Here is an 18854-nt window from a genome sequence, read left to right as displayed (position 1 = left end):
GCCCAGCCCTGGCCCCGATCCCTGCACTGGCTCCCGCCCCGCTCCGCCCCAGCCTTGGCCGCGATCCCTGCCGCCGTCCCCCGGCTCTGCATCTGAGTCAGGCGAGAGAGGACGATCGGGGTCCTGGAGGCCCGAGGGGCGCAGAGGAAGAAGGAGGAGCTGGAGGAAGCGAAGGGAAGGGGAGGGGAGCGCAGAAGAGAGGATTTTCCCATCTCCTGTCTTTTTTTTTTTTTTTTTTTTTTTTTTTTTTGAGGGGGAAGGCTGCTGCTGGTAGTGGCAGCGTTTCCTCCTGCTGGAAGATGATAAATACATGAGGAGAGAGGCTCTGAACCTGCTTCTGTGCTGCGGGAGTGTCTCTCTCCCTCCCTCCCCTCTCCCTGCTTCTGTGTGAGTGTGTGTTTGGCTGCCCGGCTGTGTGTGCGTGTACACTGTGTATATATATCTGAGCTGGGAGGTTATTGCAAGCTTCTCTCAGCAGCGCTCCTCTGTACAGGAAGAAGGGCTCAGCTGCAGTGGTAGCATCAACAGCAGCATTAGCAGCACCAACTGCTTTATTCGCCTTTCTTCCTTCCCTTCATCTCCATCTCCCTTTTCCCTCACTCCTCCCACGTCTTTTGGGGGATTGATCTTCATTTTTTATTATTATTATTATTTATTTTTCTGCTCTACAATCCTTGTTATTTGATACTTCGTGGCTTTTTTTATTTTTTCTTTTTTTTTCTTTTCCCCTTCCTCTGAGAAGGAGGCACAGAAACAAACACGCACAAACACAGAGAAATAAGGGAAAGAAAAGTACCGGGACTTATCCTGCTGCTGCAAACCCAAAGATAGCAGACGAAGAGGGGGTTTGGCTTCTACCCCAAGGTAAAGCCCTGCCCCCTTTACCTCCTCGACACCTCCTCCTAGGAAGAGAAGGAGAGAGAGCGAAGGGGGCCAAAGTGGAGAAAAGCAGGTCTGCGGCTGGCATTTGGAGTACAGGGAGCCGGGAAGTGAAGGATGGTTGTGGTTACCCGAGCTGGCTGCAGGGCAGCTCTCTTCCTCTGGATTTTCATCAGCATTAGCTGCAGAGCCAGGACTGCTCTGCCCGCATCTCGTAAGTACCCTTTTCTAAGAAACAATTTCAGCTCTGAATTAAGCCAGAGGGAAATTCCCACAACTCTGTGAGGTTGATTGTTTTTGCTTTGATGATGAATATTGTGTTTGATTGGCTTTGATTTTTCTTTGTATGCGTATGTGTGCACTGAGGTCTCATGCTGTTTGCAGTGCTCCCCATCAGATCTTCCTTGGTGATTTCAGTGGTAGCTGGTGTGGAAAGTTGAAAGAGACCTGCTCTGTGATATAATCTTGGTTCTGCAATGGAGTCCGAGGGGGGAAAGGAATCAGAAGCTGTTCAAAGTTTGGGGACAGTTTTTGTTTGGCTGGTCGGTTTGGTTTGTTTTGGTTTTTCCCATCTTCCTCGGAAGGTATGCAATTTGCATTTGGAAGTACTTCACTTCCACAGTTTTGTGAGGGAAAAAAGGAGATGTAAGCAGTTTCCATAACTAGTGTTTTATTGAGGAGCAGCAAGAGAAAATTCTGTCTCAATTGAAGAGAAAAGAATGATTGTGAGTTGATGAGAGGGAACTGAGCCAGGACAGCTTTTCTTTAGAGCAAAGTTTTGCTGCCCATAATAGAATGAGCGAAGGTATTTTAGAGGAGACCATCAATTGCCCTCCTAGGAAGGTAGAAATAGTAGAGAAATGATCAAACATCTGCTGAAAAGAACTCCATACTCCATACTACAGGAGTGTGGAGCATCTGTACAGAATCCAATTCTGTTCTCAGTATAAAAATGACAGCATATTCATTGATTTCAGTGGATATTAGATCAAATCTTTAACATTGCACTGAGCTGTAGTTTCAAGCAAAACATTTCACAAGTAGATGTCAGTATTAAGTATTTAGTTGTTTCTCTTCAGGCTATGTAAAACATTTGCCAATTGCCAAGTATTTTTAAATGCATATTGAAATGAAACAGTGCATTTTTATAGTATCATCATCATACTGCTGGCTTGATCGGCTGTTTATAGAGGAAGGAAGTGTCCTGAAATGTTATGGATAGATGTGCTGGGATTGCATACATGAGAATGGGGGTTGATTCTACTGACCAAGCAGGGACTTGCCATAGAATGTAATGTATATTCTGCATAGAGATCTATGTAGATCACTCTATTTATTTATTTGTTTAATTGTTTCCTTGGGGGCTTGAATGAACAATGCAATGATTAGGGAATTGGAGCACTGCTATGCTTTCTTAGTGGGTTTCTATCTGTTATCATCTGATACCTATTGAAAAACAAGTGTTATTCCAGGATTTACTGGCACTTGCATACTTGTTTGTGTGTCAACAAATATGTACAGCAGTGTCTGCATTGTTATCTAGGTCTCAGAGGCTGTGAGATGTTTGGTTGTTTTCCTGTCTTTGAATTAGGAGAAGTATTGATCCTGTGGTTTACTTCTTAGTTTTGACCAGCTATATATTTTTTCTTAGGGATATCATTTCTTCATAGACATCTCTCAGGCTCTGCATAATAGGAATGTGTGGGGGAGAGGATTCATGATTTAGGTTGTCAGAAATCTGTTCTTCAAAAACAAAGTCCCTGCTTTTCTCTAATAGGGTTTTTGGGTTTTGGAGCTTTTTTTTTTTTTTTTTTTTTTGGTCACTCAGCAACTAATGGCTGTAGTATAAGTTGAAAATGTTATCTGATTTCCCAACAAACAAATCTTTAACTTTTGAAAGAAGTTTGTTGAGAAGTTAATGGTTGTAGTAAAATCACTATACCCAGAAATTCCAGGAATGGAAGATATATATAATCTTAATTACAATTTAGTCATATGCATTCCCATCTTGATAGCTAGCAAAAATTTCTTGATATTAATTCACCTTCCAAGAGCTTATACATTATACTCCTTATGTAGTGAGTGGCATTTCATTTAATTTCAGAGTCACTTCTTAAAGTGAAATGGAGCTAGATTTGTTTACTAGAAACATAAATATAGCTAGAAGTACACGTCAGCCTTAAATTTACAAAAGGATTGTTCACATTGCAGCACATGCTGAAAATTCTTGTAGAGGCTTATGGATGCTTGGGATCTGGTACCACAGTGGGAACTCCAGTGCTGTGTCACACTGTTTTGGTGCACCACTTTGCTGGTTATTCTGTTGCATGCTTTGCTACACAAACTAGTCACTGTACTGTATTTTGTCACTGTGCTCTATTTTCTGGGGTTGTTTATAACTTTGTCTGCAACTGATTGTGAATGGGATTGGAGAATTTTTCTCTCTGTTGAGAAGATTATATACCTAGTTTTCATCATCCTTTTTTTATTTCTTTTTTTTTTCCCTCTGTCGAATTCTGAATACTTCTGAAACAATTAAAAACGGTGTGAAATGCAACTTTGATGCAAAACTTATTTCCAACTACTATTTCATTTACTCCTCCATTGTTACTTTATATTTTGGCTTTGAAGTAATTAACAACATCAAATTTATTCTTTACAGTATTTTTTTAGGAAGTATGCAAGTCTTATGGTGTGAATTACAAATCCCTATATATGAGTTTGCTATTCAGTATTTTCTCACAGTCTGCTTGTGCTGGCACAGGAAAAGACAGTTTTCAGAAAGAATAGAATTGGATATTGCTTAAGTGAATATGCTGCATCTCAAGTGTTTGTTTACTTTGCAAAGTAAATCTATCTCTACTTAAAATGGAATCTCTCAATAGTACTGATTCATTTGAAAATCTTTTAATCTCATTTAGTTTTACCTTGAGATGAAGTGAATGTTGAAAGCCCATCCTGTGGTGTAATAAACATACACTGTGATACAATATCACACACATTAATGCTCAGATCTTACTGTCAATTCTATTCATGGTCATGTTTTCATACCCTGGTGATAAATTCTTCATATTCTTGCATTTTTGTTTTTTTTTAATAAGTGTGGGAGGATGAAAACACCGTTCTGGAATCAAGACTAATGAACAGCTCAACCAGGAGAGGTCATCACAAGATAAAAAGTAACACAAAATATACAAATTTAGTGCTTTATAGTTCTTTACATGGCTAAGATGGAATGATAAGAATATGAATATGGGTAGACTAACTCTCATTTGTATTCCATAAAAACCCCAAACCCAAAAAGCAGCAACCTTGTTAGTTAATAAGAATGTTAAAGGTATTAATTATAGGATTGTCTCCTTATCTGTGAAAGGAATTCACTTTACAAGTAATTAGTTTTGATAGCTAGGGTTTTTTGGTTTTTTTTTTTCTTTCATTGTGTCCAGTTTTATGCAATGCAAACCTGATCAGTAAAGAACTATTAAAACTTCTAGTTCTGATACTTGTCATACATTTGTAGTATGTCCCATACCACTGCTCAAGTCGAAGTTTGAGCCCATTTAACAAGACTTGGTGCAGAAATCAAAAGGGGGACATGTACAGTAAATCATTAAGATATATAAAATAAAAAATTATGCAGCTTTTACCTTTGACTTCATGGCACCCAGATTTTCCTGGGAAAAGTATTGAAAAGGAGTAATGTTCCTTTTGAAAGATCAGAGCATTGTGCAAGAAAGTCCTTTTTAAGAAGCCAAGTTGGATGGAACTCTGAGCACTCTGGTCTGATGAAAGTTGTACGCCTATGCTGGGCATATGAGGTATCATATATTCTACTAGATTCTCACTTGGGGAATACTTATCTTCCAGATAATGTCTCAGACATAATGATATTTATGGAAATCTGATCAATTCCATTTTTTTTTCTGTATAATAACTGATTAACATTTATTAGTTTAAGACCTGTTGTCTTGAGGTTAACACAGTGGTCCCACAGAATTTAGTTTCAAGTATACCAAACCATTTTCAAGTACATTTGACATTTAATAATTTTTCTTACCTTTGGGGTCAAAGCACTTAAAAATATACTAAACTTTTAATTTGAGCACTGAGCTCTCTTTTAAGTCAATGGAATATCATAACATTAAACGTATGCTTTCTCTTTTGTTTTTTTGAATACTTTAGCTAGAAGCTAGAACAAAATTTACATCCATCATAATATAATTGTATTATTATTTAGGTGCTATTCATCACTATATAATAAAATTCATGTTCAGCAGACAAGTGACAGTTTTAACAACATTGCACTGAGTTACTGAGTTACTGTTATTATTTAACAACACTGCATTGAGTTACTCATCATGACTCTTTAAATAAATTGGCTTTTTTTGAGCAATATGTTAACTTATATGTGAATGAATGAAACAGTATCAAATAGTCTGCTCTAATTTCAAAATTGGTGGCAGCAGCTATAGCCTGTGTCAGTGCAGAAAATCCAATGTTTCAAAGAGTCTTTAACTTTCGTGTATGCAGCATTGCACAAAACCTAATTTCAGACATTCATCTCAATACAGCTAATCTGATTCAAAGTTTGGTGTCAGTGGGCATTGAATCAATTGTAAATGTCTTTGAACTACTGTTTGAAAAACTGGCTTTTGCTTTGGCTGTTTTTGCTTTAATTTTTTTTTTTAAATGATGGTGCAATATTATGAAATAAGGCATAAAAAGTTCTTTAATAAGTAGTCCAGTCTGAAAGAAAGCTTGAAGGTGAAGTTAAAGTCTACAAATTGAAAACTTGTTTCTGAACATTGATTGTATCTTTTGCAAGGAGATGAGAACTACTTTTTTTTTTGTTTGTTTGTTTACTCAGGTACTTTTAACACAGAAGACTATTTCAGTTGCTGCAGTTGAAATAGGAAATTATTTATATATAATGCATTAGACATCAGACTGTATCTCCTCTTGAATAAATCACATTACAATGGATCTGTTACGGACAGTAACAAGTTCTTCAGAACTTTTAAATTGGATCTCTAAGTCCTTAAAATTGTCAAATCTCATGTCTACTGTTTAGTATTTATCACAATATTTAGGACTTTTTAAGACTGTAATACTTTTAATATTTGGGACAATAAAAAACTATGCACAAACTATGGGGGAGTTTCTGCATTTTCTATTTTTTTTTAGATTTCAACAGCTGATCTTGCTCTGAGTGATCTGACTCATAGGTCAAAATAAGATAACTGGTTAAGTTTTGAGGTGTTCCCTTACCCATGTCTATGTCCTGAATAGCTGTCATGCTCATCTTACAAAAGCACATGGACTTGCAAATTTGTTCCAGTCAACTAGGAAATTTCAGCTAGGAAATGTTAGAGAAGCAACAGGAGTCTTCTTCATCAGATGAAATGATGAGTGATTTTGCAAATTTGTTAGTCTTAACATTTTTAAATAATTTAAAATTATAGCATTATTTCCAAAATCCACATAGAGCTGAGATCCTTCCTTAAAAGATCAGGAAGACCTGGAGGATAAAGAGAACAGTCTACCAGCTTGGGCCTTCTTGCACTGAAGGAAATGGAAGTTGTGCCACATGATAACAGTGTGGTTATGCCTTTTGTCATGAGTTCATGATTCAGTCCATTGGTATGAAATTGATTTTATCTGTATTGCACTTCATTTATCCAGCAACTTCATTGGCATAGCATAGGTAGCTAATCTGAGACCACCAGATGCAGAACATGTTAAATCTCCAAATTTGTTGAAGTAGAAAATTGAAGTAATCAGTAATCAATTATTTTAAGCCACTTGCATTTCCAACTTTGAAGTCACTATAGATATAATAAAAGAATTCCCAAGTCCTATGCTTAACATTTACAAACTACTTGGGCACTTGGTTTTGATCGTTCTGCTATTTTAAAGCAGTTTTACAAAGCTGAGACCTTTCTAACCTCAGAAATTGTCTCAGTATTCATTCACTGTAGTAGTAGCCAGCCTTTTCCGATTGAGTCTTTAAGGTTGAACAGCAGATAATTCAGAGCAGAAAAGGATATTGACATACACATTTACCTCTTTCCTCTGCCTAAAAAAGTCTAGAGATTTTTTGACTTTACAATCTCCTGGTGAAGATATGGTTCTTTCAGACATTTAACTTAAGCAAGTGGTCATGCTAAGTCCATTGAGGGACTGGCAAACTTATTTACACATACGGTTCGTTACTTGATGTTAATATTTGCCACCCTTTGAAATATTTATCAAATATTTTATTTTAAGCTGTGTATGCAATAAAAAAATATGTTTTAAATAAATCAGTGACTAAAATCAATATAGCATAGCTAGGAACTTTGTTGGCAGTTTTGCATTTGTATTGGTAAAAGCTCAAGCTGGGTTACAACTTTTAATGTGTAAATAAAATAAGCAGCTAAAACTACTTTCTAGAAGCCAGAAAGCATTTGAACTGTTCTAGTCCAAGGATTTTCCATCACACAAACAAATGTGATGTTTTTGAATGAACATTTATTATTTGTATCTAGAATATTTAAGTCTCAGCTTAAAAGGAAAGTAAATTTTCTTATAGAAATTTAATGACTATCTAAATATAACATAAACAATCACTTTGATTTTGTAAAACTGCTATGTCATTTAGTGTTTTGTAACTTTTGCCCAAGGAAGTCAGCTATACACGTGCTACATTTCTGTTTCTATAATATAGGAATAATCTGACTGAAAAAAAATAAGCTTTTTTTTTTTTTCATCAAGTCTAGAGGGGTATTACTGTCTGGGTTTCTTAAACCACCAAAATATTGATAAAAATGTCTCTTATTGATTGCTTAATCATCTTGTATACTTAAATGCATATTTGCTGGGAACCCAATGGAAACCTGGAATTTATAGGAAGGTAATACAGAAGATCAGCAGATGAGATGAGGAGGCTGCAAGGGTCCATTTCCATAAGGGGCAGCAGAAAGTCTGTGATGGAAAGTTTGTCAGAGAAGAAAAGGAAAAAATATTGTCCAAGGGCCTAATGCAATAGGATAAAACACAGCAGGAAAGGCAACCTCAATATAGTTAAGGTTTCATACTATTTCATACACTGGTTTTAATTATCATTGATGTAAAGTTCTTGGAAGACACTTTGAAATACAATTAAGTTGTGATGTGCTTTTACTCAGCTTATGGGAATAAAAGGAATACTGTGGTTCGGGAAAAGAAAAAAACCCCAAAACAAACAAACAAGCAACCTAGAATAGTAAACCAACACACAGGAAAACAAAAAACCTAAGTTTACACCCTGTTGACCCAGGTTTCAAGCACAAATACTTTCCTAAACTCTTTAGACTCTGCCCAGTTTTAGTGAAACATAGGAAGGGCTTTTAGATATTTTTCCCTGGACACAGATAAAAAGTTCAAATATCTAAAAAAATATAAAAAAAAAGGTTAATTATTAATTTAAAAACACAGTCAGAGATTAAAACTAGTGGCATTCACCATTATTCTGGACTATGGGTAAAAAAGGGAGAGGAATGTGCTGAACAGAGGTTGAGGTTGTCTCCCACACAGTAACAGTAACCTATTTATTTTTCTGCTGAGGAATGGAGTCACAGATTGCCCTGTCCATAGCATTAGCATTGCATTAGGAAAAGAGTAAGCTTCTGTGAGAAGTGGAGTCAGAAGCATATCCTGTACAGGGCAGGCTCTACTGGATACAAGCTCCCAAGCTTCAGCAAGCTGTACTCTCTAATGTTCTTTCCTTTGCTTTTACATCCAAAAAAATATGCTACTGGTCATACTGTCACTTATATGATGAATATCCTACCTGCTTCTTCCCTGGTATATCCAAGCTGTTAGAAATGATAGCAGAATTCCCTCTAGATAAGAGAAGGTACCCTTTATGGTTCCAATCCTTTTCCAAAAAATATACATTGCATGATCACACACCCATTTGTTTCTGCTCCTAATTCATTTGGCATTTCTTACATGCCTCCTTTCTGATTTTATTAATCATCTTACTCCCTACTTTCTGTCCTCTCCCTACCCTTTCCTCCAGCAATAAACTGACTCCTCTGGCTTCTCTTGGATTCTCATTGATTCATCACCACAATGAGTAATTTGCTGAGCCTGAAACTAAGGGAGATTGTCTTCATTGATTCCTGATTAATTCATCTGTTTGTGAAAGCTAGGTACACAGGTAATAACTCAATTGAAATTCCTTCACTGCTTAATTGCTGTGGTATAATCCTGGCCTCTTAAATCAGATAATCAGATATTATGAATGAAGTTAGGATTTATTTTTTCAAAACACAATTATTAGAATATCATTATAAGGAATGCTTTTATTAATTTTGTTTATAATTTTTCATAAATGAAATTTTAGAGTTTAGGTCAGTACAGTGCATAGGTTTTATTCATATGGAAAAAAACTGTGTCAGAGGAATTCTGTGAGTGAATTATGCTTCCAAATATACATATTCATAATTTATAAGGCCAAAAAGGATCCAGCCCAGCTACAGTGATATGGTTGATTGTATTACTACTTTTTTCTGCTTTACAGATATTTTGGTTTAGGGCAAATCTGAGAGGAAACTTCCAAAGGGCTCCTTCTAGAAAGCAAATTCAAGAAGCCCCTCCCGCTACTGGTTCAGGAAAATATTTCCTTGGAGAAAAGTGGAAAAAACTGACTATTTAACAAGCAAAGTATTCACAAGCATAAAAAAAATGAATAATATTAAACAATATTGAAAATTAATAATATTAAGCCTCTCACTGCTCTGAAGAGAGGGAAATTCAGAAAGTCCTTGTCATTGTAGCTTGGCTTGCTCAGTCTCTTATCAGTCCCTCCGCTGCTGGAAAATGCCATATCCCAGGCACTGGTAAGCCACAGGTGTGAGCTGCCAGTGTTTTTCTGAGTTTTCAGTCCAGAGCAGGTTTGAACAGTCCCAAGAAAAAGAAAAACCACAGTCCAGGGAACTTCTCTGCCTCAGCTAGCTAAAAACTAACTAAAAGCAAAGGAGAGTTCTGTCCCTCTGTCTGTCTATGAGGCAGACAGCACAGTCTCAGAGAAGAGAGAGATGAAACTCCTATCTTTATATTTCGAAAACATCCACCTAAGACATTCCACTGCTTCTCCTTCCCTTTCAGATACAAAGATCATAAAGTCACAGGACAAAAGATCATAGAATCAATGAACCAGGGAATGGTTTGGGTTGGAAGAAATCTTTAATCATCTAGTCCAACCCTACCCTACAGGTAGGGACATATTTTACCAAACCGGATTCCTCAATGCCCTGTCCAACTTGATTCTAAACACTTCCAGGAATGAGATATTTGCAGCTTGTCTGGGCAGTCTATTCCAGAATTCATTCCTTTTGTGTAATTTAAATTTAGCCTCTTTATTTTAAAAATATTCCTCTCATACTATTAGTACATGCTCTGGTAAAAAGTATTTCTTTATCTTTCCTGTAGGCCCCTTTTAAGTATGGAAACTCTGCTATATAAGGTCTGCCTGGAGCCTTTTTTCCCAAGATAAACCACACCAACCCTCTCAGCTGCTCTTTATGAAAGGGAGAAGACCTCTGACTATTTCCATGGCCCTCATCTCAACAAGCTCCAACATGTCAATGTCTTTGAGCTGGACTCAGAGTGGCCCTGGAGCTGGACTCAGTGGTCCATACCGGGTCTAAGTACAGCAGAGTAGAGGGGCATGCTGCTTTTGATTCCAGGATCCTATAGGCTTTCTCAGTTGCAACAGTACATTACTGGCTCTTATATGTTTTCTTCTGCCAACATCCCCAAGCCCTTCTTTGCTTTCAATCCATTCATCCCCCAGTTTGTATTGCTTCTGGGGATTGCCCCAAACCAGTTGATGAACTTCATGAGTTTCACATGAGACCACTCCTCAAGCTTGTCCATCTCTCTCTGGATGGTGTCTTTTCCCTCATTCATTTCAACAGCACCACTCAGCTTGATTTCATTCCACAAATTTGGTAAGGGTGCACTCAAACCCATGGTCTACATCATTAATAATGACATTTAACTGTATTTATCCTAATACCCCTGAAGGAAAACACTCATCCCCATTTGGATCTCCATTTGGATTTTTAGCCATTGACTCTCCAGTCAATCCTTCTCCATCTAACAATTCATGCATCAAACCCATATTTCTCCAATTTAGAGACAAGGGTGTTGTGTAGACTGTGTCATTGGCCAGGTAGGTTCATCAGAAGCTCTTCCCTTCTACAGAAGAGTCACTCTTTTGTAGAAGGCCACCAGGCTTGTCTCATATGATTTGCATGATACCAGGTTTACTTTCCCTAATACACCTCCTTGTCATTCATACTCTTTGACAGAGTTTCTAGGAGAATCTGGTTTCATGAAGTTCCTAGGCACAGAGGCTGACTGGTTGGTAGTTCTCAGAGTATCCATTTTTACACATTACATAAATGAGTGCAGTGTCTCCTCTTTTCTAGACACTGGGGCTTTTGCTTGACTGCCATGACTTTTCATAAGTGATAGAGAACTGCTTATATCTGCCAGTTGCCTCAGGACCCTGGGATGCATCTTGTCAGCTTCCATAGACTTGTCTATGTTCAAGTTCCTCAGATGGCCTTGAATCTGGTCTTCTCCCACAATGGAGTCCCTGCCTTTATATTCAGGGGCTTGAGAAATGTGGGAAGTTCACTTGGCAGGGAAAATTTGAGGAAAAATGTTGCTGAGTACATCAGACTTGTCCATGACAGTTGTCATCAGATGCCCTGTCTCATTTATCAGAGGGGTACAGTTTCTTTTGTCTTCCTTTCAAGTCACATACTTGTCAGGGTTTTCACACATTTTCTTCTGGCATTAAATGTCTCAGTCTGGAGCTATGTTCTTTACCCTAAGTTCATGACCTCAAACATGGTCACATTGAAATTCCTAATGCTTCCTTCTACCAGCTGGCTTAGTTGTTCTAAGCTTTTGTCATGTAAACTTGAAGTCATCTTCAGCTTCAAAGACTATGCATTTTTCTGGAGTTCAGATAATAAAGATGTTAAGCAATGAAGGACTGAAAATCAGACTTCCACTAGTTTTCACTAGCAATCACTCATTTCCTTTGTTACAATTACATTTTGAGATATTTAGAGTGCCACATTTGCAGTAAGTTTAAATCTTGGTAAAAATAGTGTAGACTGCCATTAAAGGGCCATCAGAATTCAAAATACATATTATTGCAATTTATGCAGAAACAGACATAAATATCTGCAAATTTCATATGATCCAATTTTGTATTCTCAGGGAAAAAAACAATCCTTCAGAAGATCAGGATACTTTGATAAAATATACTTTTTAAAAAAACTATGTTGATTTCCAGTAATTGCATTTACAGCATTTAAATTTTTATTAATCAGGTTCTGTTATTTTGTCTAGCAGCAAGGTTAGCTGGAGTGGTGTGTAAATGTGCAGGTCATATTTTTCAGTATTTGCATTTCACACTTTCTTTCAGCCTTTTGGAAATTCTTTGTTTCAAGGGTTATTGGAAATGAGCAATAGTCAGCAGAGACCTTCTCGGTTACAGCTTGCCCTGCTGGTTGAAACTGCCTGGCCTTGTTAACCTCTGTTTAACATCTTCATCAGCTTTTATTAGAATGTAAATTGTTTTGTTGCCACTTTGGGATTTAACTACAAAGTCTTGTTCATTTTCCTAACACTGTATGTTTTTGTCTTTTCTATGTGATTGTCATCACTTACATGTAGCAGAAATTCATCACATATATAGTGGTCCGTTGGTATGGCTCCTTTTGCTCCTCAACTCCTCTCTCACTTCTTAAAAAACCTCCAAAACACAAAACCCAACACCCACACCTGTAATTTTGGTTCTTTTTTCTAATAATAGTTCTTATGAATTCTGTGCATACACAAATTTAACCTTATATCTTTTTGCTTATAATTTAATGTATTTGTTAAATTCTGTTTTACAAATTCACAGAATGGTTGAGTTTGTAAGAGACTGCTGGAGGTTATCCTGCCTTGCTAAAATAAGGTTCCTTATATCAAATCTAAATCTGTCCTATAGGAAGGCAATACAGCACCAGATAGCATGGCCTAGGAGGTGCTAGAGCAACGTGGTTGTTGGTTTCAGGCAGAAGGAAGTAATAAAATATTTTCTGACCTGTTCTGTTCTGGTCCTTACTATTGTATTGCTTCAATTCAGAAGTGAAAATTCATTTGGATTTTAGGGATTTTCTGAATTCTTAATTTAACAACTTGCTATATCACTAAGGCCAGTCTCATAGAAATGCCCCTCCCAGTTTTCACTGACATATTTTTCTGTATTAATAGATAATAGTTAGGTCAGAATTCTTGATCTCATATTCATATTCTAAATTTAAAACCACTTCTGTTGCTGAAGATTTAACTTTTATGTAATATTAGTAAGACCATTATGCCAATTATGAAGAGTGTTCAAAGATAGGAGTTGGTTTTATTTTTCTCCTCACTGGGAAAGGAAGTTGCTTTTGGTTTTATATTAAATCTGAAATGGAGTAGCTCAAACTGAATACATTACTAGGAAGTATTTTTCTTCTTTGTACAGCTGTTGAGTCCTGAAAAATATAATTGAAGATAGTGAAGACCATGGAAATAAATTTTGATGTGCTGAAATAGGGACACTCAGATTACAGGCCTATCAGAAACCCAGACACATCAAAAACAGTTTAATGAGTGAAAATTCTGTCCTCAAAGTTATGACCTAGAAGTTTTCTTCAATTCTTCTGAGTAAATCTAAAAAAAGGAAGGTGGAACCAAACTAGAAAAATCTTGAGATGGAAGTAAGTTCTGAAATTTCAGACATGACTCAGATTCAAAAGTCAGTGAAGTCAGTCTTTCTAGATCAGTCATGTCATTTCATATATTGCTCAAACTCTATAACAGTCTATAACAATCGATTTGGCCTTTTTTTTAACTTGATGAAGGTACACATGCAGCGTCCCTTTGGATTGCTCAAGATTCTCTGTATCATATACCCTGTAGGCATGCATCCCCCAAAATATTGTAAGATGGCATGTTTTCAAGTAAGCAGCTACATGAAAAGTGCACGAGTAACTGAATAAAATGAGATAAATGTAAAACAAAGAAAAAAAAGGCTGAATTTTCAACAGAAATATAATAAAATTGTATCATAATTCTGAGAAACCACAACAAATATTTCAAGTCTGATGTAGGACTGAAAATAATTTATTGGCACTCTCTCATTTACATAGAGACAAAGATTAGAGGAGTGCTGAGAATTTTTGGTGCAATTTCAGAGACATGATTGGCATTTTATGGTTATACACACATTTAAGACAGTACTTCCCAAGAAGAAAAATATTATTTACAAGTATAGCCTATTATTTGTACTTATAAATCAGTGTATTTCTTGTTAATAACTCTGATTACAGAAAGAAATGAATATAAAGCTATGAAGGATACCATAGTAATTCAGCATATAAACATATAAATACTGCTTATAATATGCAAACTTTATATATATCAAAGAAAAAATGTTCTGCTGTCAGTTTTAATGAGGAATATAGTTATTTTTCAGTACTGGTGTTTAATGCCTAAAACGTTTTTATTTTCTTGCCTTCCATCTTCCTTCTGCCCCAGGCAGACATTTCAACAAATTCAAATAAAAATACTTATGTGATATTCTAGAAGATTCTTATCCTTTGATTTTGGCAGAGGAGCAAGAGGGAAAAACCAGATATCTTTCTGTATATTCCTGCAGGCAAATTCATACTAATATCTGAGGTGGATCCATCAAGAGTTGAAAGATGTGAATAGATCCTGAGGGATGTTTTATGATAGAAAGGATTGGAGACCATAGGGGCAAGAATCAGGACTTTCTTCTGTAAAATGTTCGGCTCCTTGAAAACTGTTCAGAGGCTGTGGAAGGAGACAGATAACCTGGAGCTGGTTAAGGTCTTTAGTTCTTTGCTATTTTTGTTGTACATTGCACGTTTGGACTGGTTTTTTTGTAGATATAAATGGAATAAATATTTAAACCATTTGTAAGAATTAGCCTCAAATGTAAATCTGTGTGTTATCTATGCCTTTAATAAGAAGAGTGGTGTGCATAAAACAGTATTTATAACACAACTGATAGCAGTAAAATATTTCAGTGCTAAATCTCTAATTTGTTTTTAGCAACAGTAATATTTTCATAAACCATGTTGAAATAATCCAGCCACATTCTACACAGTAAAATCTTCCTTAGATTTCCAAATGGCATTTATGAAATATGGCTGGCAGAAAGGCACCACAAATACTTTCAAAGAAGGAACCTGATTCAGCTGCAGAATTGCTCTTCAAATACAAGCTTTGCATTGCTCTGGATTTATTTCAATCTAATTTAATACACATAATCAACCAGTCTGCTAAATGGACTTCTGTTGGGGGTTAGGTTTCTTTCCTTTTGTTACTTTTTATGTATAGAATTTTTTTCCATAAGTTGCTATGAAATACTAACTGTGTACTTGAGAAAAATGAAAGAAGTGACCAAGCTCAGGGGATGAGGACATCTGGTTGCAATTGTCTTATCTGGTAGTTTCTCTCCAACAGGCAGAGATACCACAATTGGGCTGATAAAAGACAGGGCTGGGGCAGCTGTGGGTTCTCTCTCTCTCGGCTTCAGACAAGGACAATCGGAGCTGCTGCTTGGGGAAGGGAATTCGCTGCTGCCACTGGAGCCCAGCCCAGAGCTGCTTCTTCTGCTGTAGGGTGACCCTCTGCTTGTGAGAGCAGCCATTGAACTGGACCTTATTATCACCCACCTCACTGAAACAGGGACATCTGCTCGGGTGCCTGGGATCCTCAGGGAGCTCGCCTGTCCCTGCCCTGCTCAGAGAGCCGGGGCACCGCTGCCTCGCTCCCACTGCTTCTTCGGCACTGCTCCGAGCTTTCAGCGCACTCTAGCCTTGCACCCCCTGCCTGCCGAGTTGTCCTGCCGTCCCAGCTTGGTGCTCCTCAGAGTCCTGCTGGGGCTGGCTGTCCCAGGGGCCCGTGAAGCACAGCCTCCCTGCCCTCCCTTCGTGTCACGGTGCAGCCGCCACTGCCGTGAGCTCTCTGGGCTCCGCCGCAGCGCCCCTGCAGCCGTGGAGGAATCATCGCGCCTGCCCCGCCACCGCAGCCACCAGCGCCCCTGCCGGCCGCGACCGCAGCTGCACCAAAGGGCCTGCGGCCGAGCAGGCTGGGAACGGGTTTCTGCTTCTGGTTGGTGCTAATGCTGTAGTTGTTATTGGTTTTTTGCTTTATTATACATACTAGTAAAGAACTGCCATTCCTATTCCCATCTCTTTGCCTGAAAGCTCCTTAATTTCAAAATTATAATAATTTGGAGGAAAGAAGTTTAGATTTCCCATTCCAAGAGATGTTCCTGCCTTCCTTAGCAGACACCTGTCTTTCAAACCAAGACAGCTTCATACCTAAAGCCTGATTTTGTGGGAATAATAACTCGTTAGCTACTGTAAGTTTTGTGGCTTGAATATTTTATGGTTGAAATAATAAGGGACCTTACTCTCATAGACTCAGTGAGGATGGGAAAAAAGATAACATGAAAATAACAGACATTGACTTCCAGGAACACAATAATAAATACATATCAGCAACCTTACTCAAGGTTATTTAATAGTTTATTGACTAATGCATAATTGTCCTAAACAATTATTAATTTTTTAGTTATCAAGTTTATTTCCAGAGAGGATGAGCCCTTCAGAAATTAATTCTTAAGGATTTAGAATTCCAATGGTTACATTCTTCTCAAATCAGAGTTGTAGATACTAATTTATCTAATTGGTACTGAGCATTGAATTTCAGAATACACAAAATCTGTTCATTAAAAATGGCAGCAAATTAGGCCCTGAAATGTAAGTGATTTGATTGGCACATAGAAGGTAGAACTGTCAGTTATTTTTTTGGGTTTTTTCTTGACTGTTATGTGTGACTTTTTGGATGACATCAGATGACTTTACAAAATTTTGGAGCTTAAAAAATAGAATAATGTCCAATTAAATTAATTGACTAGCAATTTAATCTGTAAAGAATGGATAGTTTAGAGTATGATAATCTTGTATCAGAATATCTCAGAGTCTTTGAGAGGAAACTATCATACATATTGAGATAATTTCAAATCCTAGCCAACATATTTTTCCAGAAAATCTTTAAATTAATTACCCTCTAGTATACATTAAAGCATCTGCACTTCCAGTCCATTAAATCAGCAGAGTAATATGCATCTAACATTATTTTTAATAGTTATAAATACATCTTCAGTTGAAGACATTTCAGTCACTGATCTGAAAGTTCAAAGTACTCATGTTTTGCAATGGATTACCTGTCAATATCTTTGTAATTTAAAATAATGTTATGCTTGACAAAATTTCCAGAGATTTCTTGATAGTGTTACAACGTGTAACAGGTTCAAGGAATGGTTTAGACCCATTTTGGTCACACTGAAAGTCTGGTTTCCAGATAAGGGAAGAGAATGATGAGAGGAAAATCCTGCGAGGTGGAATCAATCGTCCTTATTATGCCAATGTCCTTTCTTACATAATCACTAAGTTCGGAAAACTCCTCTTTGAACTGAGATGGGGACATGGAGACATAGGATGAAGGTATTCATCTTGGCTGAAGGATCATGATTGATTCAACTGAGAGACAACTGCAGCATCTCAGAAGATGTCAAAGATTCATAAAATGCCCTGAGATCCACAACATTACATCATCCATGTGAAACTCCCTGCCTGAGGGGAGGTATGTGATCATTCCCACCTGAACCTGAGTGACTATAAACCCAATAGATTTTGCATTTTGTGGATTCTTACCCCTTGCCACTTGTGGATAGAATCACCCTTTTTATCTCCCCCTCTCCCCCTATCCCCTTGTCTTTCCCTCTCTCGCTCTCTCTCTCTCTCTCTTTCTCTCTCTCATTTACTTCTAAATAAAATCCGTGCTATTGCCTTTGGCATGAGGTCTCATTTGCACCTTAGTTTGGGCGGAGGCATCTCTAATAATTTTAATAATCTGATCTTAACGCCATCAGACATACTGTTACATCAGAAATAGATTGCACATCCATATGTCAAATATTACTGTACTTTGTGCCAAGTTTTATGTTTAATACACTGTTGGAACCCTAGCTGCTGAGAATTTTAGACTTTCTGTGCTGACAGGCACTGACACCCAAGAGAACACAGCATTTGACCTGAAGCCATGGAAAAAGCTTCCAAAATTGAATGATAGGACTAGGATCGTGAGTGTGTAGTTGGAATAGAAGTGTGTAATATCACATGGTGGAAAACTTAGAGTTTAAGGTTTTAAAATATAGTAATCTATATAAAACAAGATGAACGTTTTAAGGCAAAGACTAGGCCTTCATCTTCTACATGAGTTTGGGTAGTGTTGTATAATTAGATAAAAAAGTCTGCATTGCGGGCCACGAGTAGTTAGTTGCTAAATTAAAAGTAAAAATAATTTAAGTGGCATTTCTTAATTAAACAGTTTATCCTTAAAAAAGCCTTGTAAAAGGAGAGATATAGCTCCATTTATAATTTGTTAGCATGAAGTACTGTAGAAGTCACAGTTTGTAAGAATATAACATATCATAAAAACTTGTAAGCATCTACAAATTTGTAAGAATATAAAATATAATAAAAACTAATGAACATTTAAGTTCAAACAAGAAATACCATTTCACACATTTAATCCCAATCCTAAAATAAAAAAAAAAAACTCAACAATTCACTACATGACTAACTTGCTATGAGCATCTTTGTTGGGTATAATTTCTGAAAATCCCTTTTATCTCCAAAATTTCGGTAAGTTTTAAAAAACAAAACACTGGAGACTATCTTGGCAAGGAGATCTATCAGCACAACAAGTAAACTGCCCTAGAGCTTCAGATCTGTGCAGTGTTGAAGAGGCAGCTCTGAGTTGGTATATATAGAATAATAAAAGTCCATTTGGAA

The 18854-nt window shown here is 37.1% G+C and overlaps 1 protein-coding gene across 2 annotated transcripts in view; it reads left to right on the top strand.

Moving 5' to 3' along the window:
* Window positions 1–870: 870 nt before the first annotated feature.
* The window catches only part of CNTNAP2 (contactin associated protein 2), a 1072692-nt gene continuing 1054708 nt past the window's right edge, over window positions 871–18854 (top strand). The window contains exon 1 of one of the 2 annotated variants that reach the window (XM_031503926.3): window positions 871–1093. In XM_031503926.3, coding sequence (XP_031359786.2) covers window positions 997–1093 — 97 coding nt within the window. In that variant the 5' untranslated portion in view covers window positions 871–996. The remainder of the gene's footprint in view (window positions 1094–18854) is intronic. The other variant, XM_077786381.2, reaches the window with a different exon arrangement.

Source organism: Lonchura striata, chromosome 2 (genome assembly GCF_050655825.1).
Source record: "Lonchura striata isolate lonStrDom1 chromosome 2, ASM5065582v1, whole genome shotgun sequence".
In the NCBI taxonomy this organism is placed as follows: domain Eukaryota; kingdom Metazoa; phylum Chordata; class Aves; order Passeriformes; family Estrildidae; genus Lonchura; species Lonchura striata.
Note: the sequence above shows the minus strand (reverse complement) of the source record. Positions and strands in the feature narration are given on the sequence as shown.